Source organism: Nuphar pumila, chromosome 15 (genome assembly GCF_984573655.1).
Source record: "Nuphar pumila chromosome 15, dmNupPumi1.hap1.1, whole genome shotgun sequence".
NCBI lineage: Eukaryota > Viridiplantae > Streptophyta > Magnoliopsida > Nymphaeales > Nymphaeaceae > Nuphar > Nuphar pumila.
The window spans coordinates 31,688,659-31,708,861 of NC_143263.1; the positions used below are offsets into that span (position 1 = coordinate 31,688,659).

Sequence of the window (20,203 nt, forward strand, 5' to 3'; positions counted from 1 at the left end):
AATGATAGACGCTCAACCAATGGTTTCTGTGTTTTTTTAAATGATTTTCTAATTTCATGGCAATGCAAGCAACATGTGTCATTCTCTTCCACTAAAGCCGAGTATTGTGCCATGGTAACAACTACGTCTAAGTTAGTATGGTTGAGACAACTATTAGAGGATTTGGGAGTTTACATCTCAGAACCCTCCAGATTATGTTGTGACAACAAAAGCGTTATATACATTGCAAGCAATCATACATTCCATGAGAGGACAAAACATATTGAAATGATTGTCACTACGTTCGTGAAGAATTCCTAAGGAAGACCATCACATTGCCTTACGTTTTATCGGAGTATCAACTAGCGGACTTCTTCACTAGAGCGCTCTCGTCACCTAGATTTCACTTCCTACTTAGCCAACTCTCGGTTGTTCCGCCATGAGTTTGAGGGGGGTGTTAATATATATATATATATATATATATATATATATATATATATATATATATATATATATATATATATATATATATATATATATATATATATATATATATATATATATATAAACCGAAATACCCCTGATGGGTATTTCGGTCTTTTCACTATAATAGGCGTCAGCCGATTAAAGGCTGACCACCTATTTTATTTCAGTTTTTTATTTCTTTTTATTTTTTATACTTTTTCTCCTTTTTGGGATTGATGGGGCAGCTCCAACTAGCTGTTGGAGCTGCTCCCAATGGTCACACGCTACTTTGAGTTGCTCCCTTGTGACTCTTTGTATTATAAATAGGCCTTTGTATTCTTTACTCTTTTAAGAGCTTTTCTATGCAATAACAAGAATATTTTGACCCTTGTGAGGGTGGTGTTGCTTATTCAATCAAGTGTTATTCTTAATTGAAGTGTGTTCTTGCAAGTCCATAAGTGACGTCTTTTGGATTTAATCCATTTCATTACAATATTGTCACAATATAGTTGAGTTCTATTTTCACATGAAATTCCTAATTCATTTAATAGCCATCGTATCAAAATAATCTTAGCTACAACTTGAGCCATAGCTCTATATTCTGCTTCAGTGGTAGATAAAGCAACCCTCAACTACTTCTTGCTCTTCCATGAGATCAAGGAGCTTTCAAAGAAAATACAAAACCATGTAAAGGAAAGTTTGTCTCTAGTAGAGCCTCCAAAGTCAACATCACAAAAAGTTCTCAACTCTTTGCTAGATGAGGATGAGAAAAGAGGAAAGTCTATCTCTAGTAGAGCCTTCAAAGTCAACATCACAAAAAGTTCCCAACTCTTTGTTAGATGAGGATGAGAAAAACATGTCACAGTGCATAGATTCTCTAACATACCTGATGATTCTGAGTACGACTGCTAAGTGAACTGATGACTCACTACATGAATTGCATGAGTTATATCTAGTCTGGATATAGTTAAATATATAAGGCTCCCAACTAACTACTTGTATACTATAGGATCCTCTAGCTCAACACCATCAATTGCCCTCATCTTCAAATTTGCCTCCATGAGGGGATTTACTTATTTTGAGTCATATGCTAATTTTGCTTTCACAATTAAATTTGTAGCATACTTATGTTGGGACAAGTAGAGTCCCCTTGGAGAGTAAGCTATCTCAAGCCCAAGAAAATACTTTAAACGCCCCAAATCTTTCATCTCAAATATACTAGTTAGTTTCTTTTTGGTCTCTTCAATCTTCTTTATGTTATCCCTGTGAGAATCACATCTACATAAAGAAACAATATACATTTTTCAAGAGCAGAGGAAGATGCAAACAAAGCACGATCATGGTGACTGCTCAAAACCAAGTGATCTCACTTTCGAACTGAACTTCTCAAACCAAGCTCGAGGTGCTTGTTTGAGACCATATGGATCTCTGCGAAGCCTGCACACTCTACCTTCTGAATCTGAGTATCCTTGTGGTAGTTTCATACACACTTTCTCTTGTAAATCCTCATTTATAAATGCTTTCTTGACATCTAACTGCCAAAGATCTCATTGTTGTATAGAAGCTATTGCTAATAGGGTGCAAATTGTGGTCATATGAGCCACAAAAGCAAAAGTTTCTGCAAAATCAATTCCAAAACGTTGATGGTATCCTTTAGCTACCAATCTGGCTTTATACTTCTCCACCGACCCATCTGCCTCTAGCTTTATCTTGTACACCCATTTGTTGCCAATAATATTTTTCTTTGGAAGAGGTTTTACTAGATCCCATGTTTGCATTCTTTTAATCAACCATAGATTTTTGTCACTCCTCCTTTCCTGTTGCTTTTGCATGGGACTCAGACTCATAAGAATGGATTAAGGCTAAGAAAGCACGATGATGAGGTGCAAAAGACTCATATGATACAAAATGAGACAAAAGTATAGAAGGTCTAGAACTTTTACGTACCTGAGAAGACGCGGAAGAAGAAGACGATAACTCTAAGTTTTATTGTTGTCCTGGATCAGCTGTTGCATGAGTGAGATCAGGACTGACCTCTTCACTTCTTTGTTCTTCCACTTGATCTAAAATGAGATTTCAATCACATCTTCATGTGTCCTTGAGTAGCCTTGTTAGCAGTGACATCTGTCAAAAGGTGAGATTTGTGACAATTGGATGTTAAGAATGCCTTTCTGAATGGTGACTTGGAAGAGGAGGTATGCATGAAATTGCCTCAAGGAATGGTAAATAAAGAGGGTAAAGTGTGTAAGTTGAAGAGAGTTTTGTATGGTTTGAAACAAGCTTGGTTTAACAAATTTAGTATTGCAGTTGTAAAGTTGAGGTTCAGGCAAAGTTTTCATGATCTTGCACTAATTGTTGCATCCTTCAAGTAGGGGCAGTGTATACTTTTGTTGTGTGTAGATGATATGATAATTGTGGGGGATAACAAGGTTGTGATTGAGAATGTGAAATCTAGGCTAGTAGAAAACTTTGAAATGAAGGATTTGAAGTTGTTTATTCTCAGAGAGGCTACTTGTTGACTCAGCACAAGTATGCAACTGATTTGATTAGCAAAGCAAGGCTAACCGAAGACAAAAAACATATGGATACTCCCATGGAAGCCAACTGCAAGCTAAGACATTAAGTTCTTGATGATCCTACTATGTATAGGCAGTTGGTAAGGAATTTGATTTACTTAACCATCTCGAAATGGGATATCACTTTTGTTGTGCATGTTGTGAGTCAGTTCATGAGTATTCCCCAGTCTTCTCACTTGGCAGTTGTATTGAGAATTATCAGATACATCAAACTCACCATGCACTATGCATTATTTTTTATGCATCCTTTGCATTGGAGTTGAAAACATTTTGTGATGCAGACATTAGGGGAGTGTCTCGTGAACGACATTCTACCATTGGGTTTTGTATATTCTTGGGAAACTCTTTGATATCATGGTAGAGAAAAAAGCAACATAGAGTTCTGTTCACAGCAGAAGCAGAGTATCGTGCGATGACCCTGGTCACGGCAAAAATTACATAGTTGAGATGGTTATTACATGATATGGGTGTCATTGTTGAAGGTGCCACTACCTTTTATTATTATAATCTGAGTGTTATTTAAATAGCTAAAAATCTAGAGTTCTATGAAAGAACCAAGCACATTGAGATCTATGTCACATGGGTGCGGGTGCGGGTGCGGGTGCGACACGGGTGCGGCGCAATTTCAAAAATTTTGAACACGGGGACTCGGCTATATATATATTAAAAATAAAATAAAATATATATATATATATATATATAAGACTCGGTCAAAGTTGTGCCCATTAGGGGACAGGTGATGAGTTGTGAAGGCATTCTGGACACTTTCTTCATACAGGAATAATTCACTTTTGGGCACTTTCTTCATACACTGTAATAATTCACTTTCTTCATACAGGAAAAAACCACAAAAACTTGAGTTGTGCCCATTCTGTACTTAAAACTTGAAAGTGTACAGGTTTTTTAGTTGTGATGAGTTTTTTTCCTTACAGCTGTAGCCCAGAAAATTTTAAAAAAAAAATCAAAAAAAAAAATTCCAAAAAATGGACCAAAATGACCCTGGGTGCGTTGACCGCACCCAGGGTCGGGTTGACCGAGTCTGAGCCGCACCCGTGTCGGTGCGTGTCGACGCGGGTGCGGCGACCTTGGAGCCGAGTCCGTGTGACATAGATTGAGATAGATTGTTACTTGTCATACATTGAGACTACTAGTCAAATAGCTGATTGTTATTCCAAGAGTCTACCCTTAAAGGCATTCCAACTATTTCTTTTCAAACTTGGAATGATTGTGTTCTCATCATCCTAAGTTTGAGAGGGAGTGTTAAAGGATGTCATTAGTGTTATCAAAAACACGCCTTGAGGCGCAAAAGACGCGGCCCTCTGTGCCTCAAGGCGTAAGCCTGAGGTGCAATATTTTTTTTTTTTACAAAAAGATTTCAGAGACATAATCAACAAGATTTTTGTAGGTTAATCTCATATATTTTCCAGTTATTTCAGTTATGTAATCAATTTCTTAGTATATTACTACATTTTAACTTTTGTTGGTTAATCTCGTATATTTTTTAGTTATTTCAGTTATGTAATTAGTTTCTTAATATATTTTAACTTTGTTGGTTAATCTCATATATTTTCCAGTAATGTAATCAGTTTTTTAGTTACTTTTATATGTTAATCTCATATTTTTAGAATAATCTCATATATTTTAACTTTTGTAGGTTAATCTCATATATTTTTCAGTTATTTCAGTTATGTAATCAGTTTCTTAGTATATTTTAACTTTTTTTGGTTAATCTCATATATTTTCCAGTTATGTAATCAGTTTTTAGTTACTTTTATATGTTAATCTCGTATTTTTTAGAATAATCTCATATATTTTAACTTTTGTAGATTAATCTCATATATTTTCCAGTTATTTTAGTTATGTAATCAGTTTCTTAGTATATTTTAACTCTTGTTGGTTAATCTCATATATTTTTCAGTTATGTAATCAAATTTTTAGTTACTTTTATATGTTAATCTCATATTTTTTAGAATAATCTCATATATTTTAACTTTTGTTGGTTAATCTCATATATTTTCCAGTTATATAATCAGTTTCTTAGTATATTTTATCTTTTGTTGGTTAATCTCATATATTTTCCAGTTATGTAATCATTTTTTAGTTACTTTTATATGTTAATCTCATATTTTTTAGAATAATCTCAAATATTTTAACTTTTGTAGGTTAATCTCATATGTTTTCCAGTTATTTCAGTTATGTAATCAGTTTCTTAGTACATTTTAACTTTTTTGGGTTAATCTCATATATTTTCCAGTTATGTAATCAGTTTTTAGTTACTTTTATATGTTAATCTCATATTTTTTAGTACTTATTTGAGATTTTCTATTTCTTATTGGTTGTTATTTCATCAATAAAGCATTTCTTTATTTATTTGTATTTTTAGATATTTTTTTATAATTTTTTTTTAAAGTTTTCAAAAAAAAAATGAGTCTTACGCTTTACGCCTCGTGGCTTACGCCTCGCCTCGGTTTTTCATGGAGCGCCTCGCTACGCCTTAACGCTTTTCACAACACTGGATGTCATATTAGATGTCTCTTCTACCCTCATAGCTGTGTATACAAGTTTATTTTTAAGCGGCATTTTTGTAACATAGCATTAGGGGCCTTAGTCTTCTATTTTTGTCTTCTTGTGTAGCAGAGGGGAGTCAACCCCTTTATGTTTGGCACCCCCTCTTTCCTTATAACTCAGAGGAGCAGGACACGTCCCACCCAAAAGTCAGACTGCCCCAACACCTCACCAAGGAAAGGCCAGGTTGGTTTCCTAGGATTGTAAACCCTCATTCTTTTGAAGAAACCCTATTGTGTTCTGTTCTTCTACATTGCCTCTCTCTCTCTCTCTCTCTTTTCCATCTACAACAACAAACAGATGGTAGACTATGTGAGCTTAAATTTTCTTGGAATACTTTGTTGTTGTATGGTGGTAAAAATTATGAGGTTCAGATATCTCGTAAGCGTTTTCATGTGGAGAACATTTCAGGAGTTGCATTGTGAGTACCATGGATAATAGATGGAAGCAATATTACATATTTTTAGTAATTTGCAGAGTTGCCAGTCGAGGAAGCGGGAGCGGGAGCGGGAGCGGGAAGCGGGAGCGGGAAGCGGAAGCGGAAGCGGGAAGCGAGAAGCGATGCACTTTCAAAATTTTAGGAAGCGGGAAGCGTGGGGCGACTTAGAAGCGAACCATGAATCGTCTCGGAAGCGACTTAGGAAGTGAGGGGAAAGTCAGGGGGAAGCGAAAAAAGAGAAAAATAAAAGAAAACAACAACAACAACGCCTTCATCCCAAACAATTGGGGTTGGCGATATGAACCAAAAAGAAAATCATTGTGGGTCCTCCACATGAATCCTTCTTCAATCATTTCTATCCAATGTCATGTCCTCAGTGAGGTTCAAAGCATTCATATCCTTTCTTATCATCTCCATCCAAGTCTTCTTAGGCCTACCCCGACCTCTTTTAGCTAATATATTTTCCCATTTCTCTATCCTTCTAACCGGAGCATCATTAGGCCTTCGCCGAATATTCCCAAACCATAGTAAACGATTCTCACTCATCTTATTTTCAATGGATGCAACGCCTACCTTCTTACGTATTTCCTCGTTCCGAATCTTATCTTTTAGTGTATTTTCACACATCCATCGAAGCATACACATCTCAGTTACACTCATTTTTTGAAAATGATGTCTCTTGGCAACCCAACATTTCGTACCATATAGTAAAACGGGTCTAATTGTCGTCTTATAAAACTTTCCCTTCAACTGCAATGGCATTCTACGATCGCACAACACTCTAGTTGCACTTTTCTATTTCATCCACCCAACCTTAATCCTATGATTTACATCTCCATCAATTTCTCCATTCTTTTGAATGATAGATCCCAAATATTTGAAACAGTCATCCACCGCTATTTCTTGCTCATCAAGCTTCACTACACTCTCATCACTACTTCGTTGCTTACTAAACTGACATTCCATATATTCTGTCTTACTCTTACTCAACGTAAAACCTCTTGCTTCCAAAGTCTGTCTCCATAATTCTAACTTAACATTAACCCCAACTCTAGACTCATCAATCAAAACAATATCATTAGCAAACAACATACACCACGGCACATTCTCTTGAATTGATCTCGTAAGTTCATCTATCACTATAACAAAAAGGAAAGGGCTTATGCAGATCCTTGATGTAACCCAACCGTTATAGGAAAAATGTTTGTCACCCCTCCACAAGTGCGAACATTGGTTACTACTCCTTCGTACATATCTTTAATTATACTAATGTACCTGAGAGAAATACCTTTCCTCATCATTGTCCACCAGAGTGTAATGAAACAAGGTACAATGGAACAATAGTGAAACAAACACAATGCCAACAAAGGGCTTTAATAAACTCACTTGGTCACTAATGGACCAAATACAATCTCAAGAGAGATAAAAATACCAAAACAACACAAGAGGCATACAAGCCTATAAGATGGGAAAAAAACTCTAGAGAAAACCCTCAAATGCTTCTTAAAGCATTGAAGAATAACAAGGGAGTGAGGCTCTATTTATAGAGCCTCACTCCAACACATGGGAGGTAGTCCAGCTCTTTGGACTGCCTTCCAACAGTCATTATTATGACTGTTGCGTGGCAGTCCAACGTCTGGTTGGACTGTTGATGACTGTTGTGCACAACAGTCAAAATATGACTATTGGGCACAACAGTCATAGATATGATTGTTGTGCTTGAACTGTATGGCAATTTATTATTACAATGCTAAATTACATTTCAGTCCTTAGTGGACTGTACTATATGATAAAAGACAAAAGTACCCTTATCGGGTATTTGAATACAATTTTATTTTTAACACTCCTCCTCAAACTTATGGGGAAATCACTGAAAGTTTGCTAAGAAGATTCAAAAATTGAGGTAGTGGAAGAACTTTGGTGAAGAAGTCTGCAATCTGAAATTCAGACTGGACATATGGCAACGTAATGGTCCCCTTCAAATATTCTTCGCTAACATAGTGACAATCTATCTCAATGTGTTTTGTTCGTTCGTGAAATGCGTGATTGCTGGCTATATATATGGCACTTTTATTATCACAACATAGCTTTGAAGGTTCTGAGACATCAACACCCATATCGGAAAGTAGTGCTCTCATCCACACAACTTCAGTGGTTGTAGTAGTCATTGCCCTGTATTCAGCTTCCGTAGAGGATAAAGACACTTTCTGTTGTTTTTTTGCATCGTCAAGAAATGAGAGAATCACCTAAAAACACACAAAAGCCAGTAGTTGAGTGACGGTTATTGGGATCTCCTCCCCAGTCAGAATCAGTGTAAGAAATAAGACTTAAAGATGAGGAAGGGGATAAGAATAGTCCTTTAGATATAGTTTTCTTGATATATCGAACTATTCTTAATATTGCACTCATGTGGACGGTTGTGGGCGCATGTTGAAATTAACTTGCAGAATGTACAACATGCGCAATATCTGGCCTTGTAATGGACAAGTACATCAACGATCCAATAAATTGTCGATAAGGGGTTGGATCATCTAATAATACTCCATCTTCAACTCGCATTTTTTGCATTTATTGCTTCAGGAGTATCAGCATATTTTGTGTCTGTGATTCCTGAACGCTCAACAATATCAGCTGCAAACTTGATTTGAGATAAAAATATATCCTCTTGGTGAGTAGGCTACTTCAATTCCTAAAAAGTATCTCAAAAAACCAAGATCAGTCATATCAAAAGACTTTTTAAGTAAAATTTTAATATATTTAATTTCCTTTTGATCATTCTCTGTGATGATCATATCATCAACATACAAAAGAAGAATGATCAATGAGGTACCTGTAGATCTCACAAAAAGAGCAGTGTCAGTGTAACAAGATTTAAATCCAAGTTTTAATATCGTACCACTGAACTGATCATACCATGCTTTAGGGGCTTGTTTAAGCCTGTATAAGGTTTTTTAAAGACGAAGAACCATGCATTTTTCAATAAACAGACCAGGGGGAGGATCCATATATACTTCTTCATTTAAGTTTCCGTTCAAGAATGCATTTTTAACATCTAACTGGTATATCGGCCATTTTCGAATGGATGCTATAGCAACTAGAGTTCTAACTGTAGTCATACGAGCTACTGGGGCAAATGTTTCTTCATAATCTATACCATATTCTTGAGAATATCCTTTTGCAACAAGTCTTGCTTTATGTCTCTCAAGAGACCCGTCACTTTTTGTTTTAATTTTAAACACCCATCTACACCCTATTGTCTTCTTTCCGATAGGAAGAGGTTGAATTGTCCAAGTGTGAGCCTTGTGTAATGCATCTAATTCAATTTTCATGGCTTCAACCCATTCGTTTATATTTTTTGCCTCGTTATAGTTGGATGGTTCATGATAGGAATGAATAGCTAGAAGACATGCCCTGTAGTTTGGTAAGAAGGATTCATATGAGACAAACCTACTTGGAGGCCTATGTGTTCGTTCTGACCTTCTAACCCTAGTTTCTTCAGTATTTGTTAATTGATTATATCTGTCAAGGGCACATGGATGCTCCCCAGTATTTCGTCTAGAATATTAAAGAAGATCTTGAGATGGTTCACTACTTGAGTCATTAATAGACTCGAAGGTTTTAATATCATTACTAATACCTTTATTGGGTAACAAATCAAATAAGAAAGCATACTCGAATTCTTCCTTAGGAACTTCAAAATCAAATCCACTGTCATTTTCTAGAAAGGTAACATTTCTAGAAACATAGAGTTTATCATTTGTTTTATCATAACATCGATATCCTTTTTTATTATCTGCATAACCAAGAAAGAAACATTTTATGGCTTTAGGAGAGAGTTTGCTATATTTTTCAAGAAGCACGAAACATTTACAACCAAATACCCTTAGCCTTTTTAAATCAGGAGAAATTTTAAAGAGTTTTTCAATAGGAGACTTGTTTTCTAAAGTTTGAGAAGGCATTCTATTTATTAGATAGACTGCGGTTAGGGCAACTTCAGCCCAAAATTGCTTTGGAATTTCTTTTGAAATAAGTAGGGTTCTAGTAGTTTCAATGATATGACGATGTTTTCTTTCAGAAATCCTATTTTGTTGAGGTGTTCTAGGGCATGATTTTTTATGCACAATTCCATGATTTTTTAGATATAATTGAAATTCATTTGAAAGAAACTCTCCCCCAGAGTCGGAGCGGAAGACTTTAATATTTGTTTTAAATTTATTTTTAACTAGATTATGAAAGTTTTTAAAACATGAAAAAACTTCGGATTTGAGTTTTAGAAAGTAAATCCAAGTATGTCTACTAAAATCATCTATAAATGTAACATAGTACGAATAACCACCTTTTGACATAACAGGGGCGGGACCCCACACATCCGAATGCACTAATTCAAAAATTTTATGTGTCACAGATGTTCTAGACCCAAAAGGTATCATTTGCATTTTTCCAAGTATACAATCTTCACATACAAAATTTTTATCTTTACAAAATTTTTTCAAAAATGAAAAAAAAAAGATAATTTGGATATACTTGGGTGTCCTAATCTTTTATGCCAAAGATCTATATTAATGTCTTTGACATGATTACAAAACGAGTATTTTGGTAAACACAGAAAATCCATGTAGTAAGGGTCTCCTCGTCTATGGCATTGCCCAATCAGCTTCCTGACTGGAGATCCTGCACCCAACACGCCTTAGATGAGAAGAATACTTTACAACCATAGTCAGCAATTTGAGAGACCGAAAAAAGATTTAAATCCAGTTTGGGAATGACTCTCACTTTTGGAACAAAGAATTTTTTTGAAATATCATCAAGGTTTCCTAAGCTTTTGACTTTTAAAGAGGTACCATCGGCAGTTGACACACATGAGAAATATGATTTAGTGCAATCGGATAATAGAGATTCATTATGAGTCATGTGGAAAGAAGCACCTGAGTCTAGAATCCAAGAGGTCTTATCTGGAGGAGACGAGGAAGAGATGGCAGCTTCGGATGTAGAAGGTACAACCCTAAGAAGTTGTGAGACGGCTTCTGCTATTTGAGCAAGATTTAATTCATTTAAGCTGCCCCCTTTTCTTGATTCTTGAGGTTCTTCACTTAAGGCGGCCACCTTTTTAAATTTGGGATATTCCGGTCTTATATGTCCGGGTTCCTTACAATGATGACAAATAATTTTTCCTTTGTATCATCTTCCATTATGTTCTTCCCCATTGAACTTCTTCTCAAAGTGAGGTGGTTTATATGTTTTCACAAAATTTTCGGGCCATGTCATGGCAAGGACCTCATCATTAGACTTGTGCATTCCAAGTCTTGTCTTTTCTTGACAAATTTGAGCAAGGACCTCACTTATAGAAGGAGAAGTGGTCCTATGAAGTAAGGAAGATCTTACTTGCTCAAATTCTGGTCGAAGGCCATAAAGAAAGAAGAAAAGATTTTCTCTTTCGATTTGAGTCCTTCTCATATCAATAGCCGAACCTTCCCATTTTGGTTCCAACATGGCTAATTCATCCCAAATAGGAGATAAAATACCGTAAAAATCTCTTACACTTTTATCTCCTTGTTTTGAATTACGTACCTTGTCTTGGAGATAATAAAGTCTAGCCATATCCTTTTGGATAAAGGTACTTCTTAGAAAGCTCCATGCGTCACATGCCTTCTTGAATTTGATGATATTGGTGGCGATCTTGAACTCCATGGTATTCATAAACCATGAGAGTATTTGTGCATTGCTTGCCTCCCAATCTTCCAATTTATTTTGGAATTCTTCCAAGGCTTTGACTTGATCTCCTTCTCTTCTAGTCAATTTGAGTTGTGGTTCACTAGTAGAACCACTAACAAAACCCCACAATTTTTTTTTCCTCGATATGATTCTCCATAGCCGTCGCCCATATCAAGTAGTTGTTTTCTTTGAGTTTGTAGGTGATGACGGTGGCAGACTCTCTTTCTCCCATAATGAATACTTAGAGTTTAAAATAGAGGAGATAGAGAATGATCAATGATCGAAGAACACTTCCTTCACGAGATTCTCCTTCTTTCAAGAGCCTAGCTCTGATACGATGTAATGAAACAAGGTACAATGGAACAATAGTGAAACAAACACAATGCCAACAAAGGTGTTTAATAAACTCACTTGGTCACTAATGGACCAAATACAATCTCAAGAGAGATAAAAATACCAAAACAGCACAAGAGGCATACAAACCTATAAGATGGGGAAAAAACTCTAGAGAAAACCCTCAAATACTTCTTAAAGCATTAAAGAATAACAAGGGAGTGAGGCTCTATTTATAGAGCCTCACTCTAACACATGGGAGGCAGTCCAGCTCTTTGGACTGCCTTCCAGCAATCATTATTATGACTGTTGGGTGGCAGTCCAACGTCTAGTTGGACTGCTGCCCAACAGTCATATTTTGACTGTTGTGCACAACAGTCATAGATATGACTGTTGTGCTTGAACTGTATGGCAGTTTATTTATTACAATGCTGAATTACATTTCAGTCCTTAGTGGACTGTACTATATGATAAAAGACAAAAATACCCTTATCGGGTATTTGAATACAATTTTATTTTTAACACAGAGAACATCCCTAGGTACTCTATCATATGCCTTTTCTAAATCAATAAAAACCATATGCAAATCTTTTTTTGTTCGCCTCTCTATATCTCTCAATAAGTTGTCTAAGAAGATGTATAGCTTCCATAGTTGATCTTCCAGGCATAAATCCAAATTGATTCTTCGATATCATGACAACCTTCCTCAACCTATACTCAATCACCCTCTCCCAAAGTTTCATAGTATGACTCATGAGTTTTATACCACGATAGTTTGTGCAATCTTGTATATCACCCTTATTCTTATAGAGAGGCACCAAAGTACTCTTCCTCCACTCATTAGGCATCTTATTTGTCTGTCAAATCTTGTTAAAAAGATTTGCCAACCATACTAAACCTTTCTCACCCAAGCATTTTCAAGCCTCGATAGGTATACCATTTGGGCCAACTGTCTTTCTGGATTTCATATTTTTCAAAGCCTCTGCAATTTCTTTCTTTTGAATCTTGCGCATGAAGTCACGATTCATCTCATGAAAAGGAATGGAGAAGTCTCCAAGATCCTGAGCATGACTTTCATTAAATAGCTTATCAAAATAAGCTTTTCATCTCTCCTTAATCTCCTCATCTTTAACTAAAACCCTTTGCGCTTCATCTTTGATACATCTAACCATACCCAGATCCCTCGATTTCATATCTCTAATCTTTGCAAACCTATAAATATCATTTTCGCCCTCCTTGGTATCCAACTTGTCATAGACCTCCTTATATACCTTATCCCTCGCGTGTCGAACTACTTTTTTAGCTTCCTTCTTTGCTACCATATATTTCTCCAAATTCTCATTATCCCGACTCTTACTTAGATTTTTATAACACTCTCTTTTAACCTTAATAGCTAATTTGACATCTTCGTTCCACCATGATGTATCCTTACTTAGCGGTACACCGCCTTTAGACTCGCCCAAAACCTCCTTCGCCACCTTTCGCATTCCACCCGCTATCTTATTCCACATTGATTCTGCATTCTCCTCGAGACACCAATTAACTTCTTTAGCTACCTGTTCTACAAACATTCCTTGTTTAGCTCCTTTCAGTGCCCACCACTTAATTCTAGGATCTATCCTATGTCTATCCCTTTTGTGACATTTTCTAATTTTAAGATCTAAAATTAAGACTCTATGCTGTGTAGCTACACTTTCTCCCGAAATAACCTTACAATCGATGCAACAACCCCTATCTTTCTTTTTGAGTAGGAAAAAATCTATCTGACTCTTATTAACCCCACTTTTAAATGTTACTAGGTGAGACTCCCTTTTCCTAAGCCACGTGTTGGCTAAGATCAAATCATAGGACAAACCAAAATTTAAAATCCTTTCTCCACTTTCGTTTCTTTCTCCTATATCATAGCCTCCATAGATACTCTCAAATCCATTCCTACTAATGCCTACATGTCCATTAAGGTCTCCGTCGATGAAAATCTTTTCTCCATGAGATATTGCCGCTTAATGGAATCGTCTAAACCGACTTGAGGTGCATAAACACTGATAAAATTAATAATATTTGTACCTACTACTAATCTAATAAGTATAATTCTATCCCCCTTCCTACGGACATCAACTACATTATCTATAAACTCACGCCTAATAACAATCCCAACTCCATTCCTATTCCTATGTATTCCTGTATACCAAATCTTATATCCCCAAGGTTGTATCACTTTTGCTTTCTCACCTACCCATTTGGTCTCTTGTAAACATAAAATATCAATCTTTCTCCTACACATAACATCTATTAACTCTACCAACTTACCAGTTAAAGACCCTATGTTCCAAGTGGCTAACCTAATTGTATGGTCTTGAACTACCTTTTTTACCCTCACCCGTCCAACAAAGTGCGGGAACCCTTGCCTATTTGACCCCACCCCCGGGTGCCGGTTTGACGCGTCGCTTCTGGGCAATGTCCTAGCTACCCTTGCCTACTTATCATTGCCTCCGGGCCTATAGAGTACAGAGCATCGCTTAGTAGGGAACGCCCCAACAAAATTCGCATATTGGTTCATATTCATAGGATGTGACGACGTTTTTACGCTGGCTGTCACTGGCCTACCGCAACCCTCCTCCGTTATCCGGGCTTGGGACAGACAATGTATAACTAAACAGTTATGCACAAGATAAAAAACACGGCCTAAAAATGTATAAAAAACAACTTTTTTTTTTTAAAAGAAACAACATGAAAACGCCAAGAAAGGAGAATTTGGTGGAAGTACATAAAAAATACCTTGAATCGTCGCTCATCGAGGGGGGCTTCCTCCGTCGCCCGTGTCGGATCTCCCAAAGCGTGAAAACCCCCTCCCTGCCACTGGGAGAGAGAGGGAGACAGATGTGCGGTGGGAGCTTCGTCTACCTCTGGCGACTCAGGTTCCGACGAGCTTCCTGAGAGAGAGAGAGAGAGAGAGAGAGAGAGCAGTTAATCGGGTTTGAGGGTTGGGGGAAGGCACCGACGAGCTTCGTCTGCCTTCGGCGACCCAAAGAGAGAGAGTATCCGGTAGTCGAGGTTTCAGATTGCGTCCCTGCTCTGCGAGGGCCGGACGCAGAGGGTATCGCCGACAGAAGATGGCGCACGGGGGTTCTGGCGTCAGGTGACCTCCGCTGAGGAGGGGTGGATGCCGGCAGTGTGTCGCCGGTGTCGAGAAGAGAGACGAAAAGAGGGTCGGGTCTGGAGTGAGGATCGGGTCGGGGTGAAGCCGATTGATTCAGGCAACAGGTGGGTCAATGGTGGTGTCGTTGGACAGGGAGAGGGTTCGGGGGTCGCCTGCAGGAGGAGAGGTGGCCGGAGAAAGGGGTGTCGGCAGGTGTCTGGTGAGGGTGTCGACGTTGGGGGGCTCTGACGAACAGAAGAAGACGAGGGAAGGAGGCGAGCGGCAGTCGGGGTTGCCGGGAAACGGAGGCCGTCGGGCTGCTGGAGAGCGAGGTCAGAGAGAGGCGAGCAGGGGAGGAGAAAGGAGGTGGGACAGGGGGGAAAAGGGCTGGTCGGGGGCGGTGGTGTTGTCGCCGGTGGCTGTGCTCGCCGCCGGTGGCGGGTCGGGAAAGGTGACAAGAGGGAGAGGGCTGCAGCGCACAAAAAAGAAAAAAAGGGGGGAAGCGAGCTTCCCATTTTTTTTTGTGCTTCCCGGGACGTTTCGGGGAAGCACACTTCCCCACTCCCTATGGCGCTTCCGGCAACTCTGGTATTTTGTACCTTAATATCTTCTGTTTGTCTCTCATTCTGATCTGCTTGTAGTAAATCTGTGTGTTGCTTTGTCTCCAACTGTCACATAGAGATGGATGCAGGTATAGGACATAACATGGACATATTCTGTCACATAGAGATGAATTCAGCTATAGGACACAACGTGGACATATTTGGGGAGGTGTGGTTTTAATAAAATTAAGACAGAGGGGCATGGCACTGTGTGTGTGTGTGTGCACACGTATCAGTGTCATAGTTGTGTTGACATGAGAGATGTGGACTGTTTGTGCATGATATGTCCAAACAAGGTTCTATTAGGTTTTAATTCTAATTGATAGGGGCATTTTAGATGTCTTTACCAGTCTCATTCGGCTTGTTAGGGCTTTTGGCCCAAGCTCATTTATTTAGCTAAACAAGCCAAGCTAGAGCCTAATCTTAGGCTCATTTAGTTAAATAAGCCAAGTGCAAGCCCTGATCTTGTTGGGATCATTAAAGCTCATAAAAGCTTGTTTATGAGCTTATTTAAAGTGTAGCTTCTCTCTCTCTCTCTCTCTCTCTCTCTCTCTCTCTCTCTCTCTCTCTCTCTCTCTCTATATATATATATATATATATATATATATATATATATATATATATAGATATAGATATAGATATAGATATAGATATATAGTGGTAGCTGCCTACCACTTTTCTGGCCTATCGCCAGCCTACTATGAACGAACGGGTGTTTTCGGGTTTGTTTGTTTTTTTTTTGCAAATCTGACCCTGCAGATATATATATATATATATTACAATGGCACATCGTATGTTCTACAAAAATGTAACCATAGTCAGTACTTTCTAGCTGCTACTCGCTCTTCTGATCCATATTGCAACTCCTTATGACATTGATCTAATACAGAACAGAAACTAAAATATGTTGTATTAAATTAGTGCACACAAGACTGACGATGCAGTAGACTCTTGGTCCCAATGTTGGAACAAATATAAGGATTTTGTTTTTCACTTTTGAAATATCTAATAGTCTAGTACTATTTCACATCCTGTATGAGCACACGTCTAATTTATTGATTTGGATCAGAAGTGTCTCTTATCTATCACTTGCCTGCATTTGATTCTTATATCATCCTTGTCATCGGTTAAGTTTACCAGGACTAAGTGTTTTCTGGGTTTCTTCTGTTTTAACCCTTTTTGTCTCCTGGGACAGTTCAAATAAAAATGATTCTAATTTGGCTGTCCATTGTTGCTGCAGCGCTTCACCCGTTTAGGGGGAAAGCTTCCCAAAGGCGTCTTGCTTGTTGGCCCACCAGGTACAGGTAAGACCATGCTAGCGAGAGCCATTGCAGGGGAAGCTGCTGTTCCGTTCTTTTCATGCAGTGGAAGCGAATTTGAAGAAATGTTTGTGGGTGTGGGAGCCCGGAGGGTGAGGGACCTGTTTGCAGCCGCAAAGAAACGATCTCCTTGCATTATTTTCATTGATGAGATTGATGCAATAGGAGGAAGTCGTAATCCAAAGGACCAACAATACATGAAGATGACATTGAATCAGTTACTTGTTGAGTTAGACGGTTTCAAACAAAATGAAGGGATTATCGTAATCGCTGCAACAAACTTTCCAGAGTCTTTGGACAAAGCACTAGTTAGGCCTGGACGATTTGATCGTCATATTGTGGTCCCAAATCCAGATGTTGAAGGACGCAGGCAAATTATGGAGTCACACATCTCAAAGGTATCTTCTTTCCTATGCTAAGTGCTTATTCTTAAGAATTTTTACGGTGTAACTGCTAATTTCCTACATATTCAGGTCTTAAAAGCGGATGATGTAGATCTCATGATCATAGCCAGAGGAACACCAGGATTTTCTGGAGCAGACTTAGCAAACTTGGTGAATATTGCTGCTTTAAAGGCTGCAATGGATGGTGCCAAAGCTGTCAGCATGGCTGATTTAGAGTATGCAAAAGACAAAATCATGATGGGAAGTGAAAGGAAGTCAGCTGTTATCTCTGAAGAATCAAGAAGGTTGACTGCCTTTCATGAAGGTGGACATGCCCTGGTTGCCATCCATACTGATGGTGCCCTTCCTGTGCACAAGGCCACAATTGTTCCCAGGGGAATGTCTCTTGGCATGGTTGCTCAGTTGCCGGAAAAAGATGAGACAAGTGTTTCAAAGAAACAGATGCTGGCACGCTTGGATGTGTGCATGGGTGGGCGCGTTGCAGAAGAACTCATATTTGGAGAGACTGAGGTTACATCTGGTGCTTCTTCTGACCTTCAGCAGGCAACATCTCTGGCAAGGGCAATGGTCACCAAGTATGGGATGAGCAAGGAGGTTGGGTTGGTTTCTCATGATTATGACGACAATGGAAAGAGCATGAGTACTGAAACTAGGCTGGTAATTGAGAGTGAAGTAAGGGAATTCTTAGATAGGGCTTACAGCAATGCGAAGACAATCTTGACAACACATAATAAAGAGCTTCATGCACTTGCTAATGCACTTCTTGAGCACGAAACGCTGACCGGTAGCCAGATAAAGGCTTTGCTGGCCCAAGTGAGTTCCCAGCAGCAGCAATTGCAACAAATAGCACCATTGCAGACCAACTCCACAGCTGCAGAGGTTCTCCCATCTGCTACACCATCTGCAGCAAGGCAAAAGGTGTCACTCAAGCAGTTGGATCATGAAGCCTCCCAGATTTATTAGCTGGAGCGGCCATTATGGTGTATAGTAGTTAACTCTTCTGGTGTAGATTTGATGCTTTGATGAGTCAGCAAACCATTATTTATCAGGATGAATGGCTGCCACTGCGATTAAAATTCATGTAAACAGTACGTTGAAGTGTATCAAGCATTGGCGGTGGGACCTACTCTTACCTCAAAGCACTACACCCCCTCCTCTCCCACTTCTGAGTTTCAATGTTGCTCAATGCTTGCCATACACATTTTTTCCTGAGGTGCATTCATTAAGTTGTTAAACTTGATTCCTAACCATGAATTCTTGAAGTCTGTTGAGTCCTAATGATATTTGATCCCTAAATAATTGCAAAGGGCATCTTGCTTGTAGGTCCTTTAGTTCAATAGCACATTTTGGGATAAATTTGGGTGTCGGATAAATACATCTTAAATAAAATTAGGTACTATACACCAACGGAGCAGCTAGTGCACGTCACCTTGTGTTGGGATGTTGCAGGTTCAAAACCCAATGGTATAGTTGTATAACTGGTGGGGGGTCTGCCTAGCCCCAGCTTGCCTTTCAAAAAAAAAAGGTACTATACATAGTTTTATCTCATGCTTTATCCCAAATAATGTGACAATTCAAACACCAGTTAGATGACAATAAATTGTCAAACAATGTAAAGTTTGTATGAAATTTATATGAGAAGCATTTCAAGGCTCCAACCTAATGGCGCTTTATACTTGACATGTAAAATTAACATGTTAAACCATGCAATACAAAAAAAAAAAATGGGAAAACTATGCGAAGAGTTCAAATTAGATATATCTGAATGTTTTCAATATTAAAACCCTTTATTGGATCCATTCTGCAATGGAAATATCAGTATATGACAGATGAAAGTGTGCTTCCTGCAGCACTATAAATTGATATGTTCTTAGTTTGTCTTCACCAGAGCAAGCTATGAAATGTATAAAAGGCGAGCGAATAGGCCTATTAAATGTACAGAAGAAATTGTATCAAGAGAAGATCCACACAAGCAAATTCTCAATGAGAAAAAGCTCACTCAAAGAAGGTGAGAACTAAAAGAAAGCACTCCAATGGAAGGTAACTGTGGGAACCTAAAACCAAAAACCAAGCTGCGACCTTTGTACACTTTTCCTGTGACAGGTTTAGCAAGATTTCAATGTGCTAACTCAGTCAGTCATGATCAAACTGGGCTTGTATTCTTGGAACTGCCGATACATTTATTCCACTTTTTTTTTTGGACAATCCAAGGCAAAACCCCATCATCGACTGCACATTGGCTGGCCTCCGGTTGGTAAAATCCTTGAGGTTGCCCCCTGCTCACCGGGGAGTACTCTCAGCTTCGACCTTGCGGCAAGGGACACCACTCATGGGCTTCAAACTTGTGATGCCCGGTCAACTTAGTGACATTGGCAAGTTGCCTCTACCAGATGAGAAGAACCCTTGTGGGCACATTTATCCCACCCTTACCAATGTAGGTCTAGTCAACGGACTGTGTCAGGGTTGGAGTAGAGTCTTTATCCCTGGTGTACCATTTTAGGAAGCAGATCAGGTCATGCCGAACATGAGCGTTTTTGCTGATGCTGACATCGTGGCCATCCGATTTACATTTTAAAAAGCTCAAAAGTCAACAAAACCACGTGGCATTCATCCAAAATGCAAACAGACGGCCACGATGTCGGCATGACCTGATCTGCTTCCACCATTTTAAGG

The 20,203-nt window shown here is 38.6% G+C and overlaps 1 protein-coding gene across 1 annotated transcript in view; it reads left to right on the forward strand.

Moving 5' to 3' along the window:
- LOC149815020 (ATP-dependent zinc metalloprotease FTSH 5, mitochondrial-like) overlaps positions 1-18,792 on the forward strand; it is a 60,067-nt gene extending 41,275 nt beyond the window's left edge. The window contains exons 6-7 of the mRNA XM_089990331.1: positions 17,048-17,524; positions 17,600-18,792. Coding sequence (XP_089846457.1) covers positions 17,048-17,524; positions 17,600-18,493 — 1,371 coding nt within the window. The 3' untranslated portion in view covers positions 18,494-18,792. The remainder of the gene's footprint in view (positions 1-17,047; positions 17,525-17,599) is intronic.
- The last annotated feature ends 1,411 nt before the right edge of the window (positions 18,793-20,203 follow it).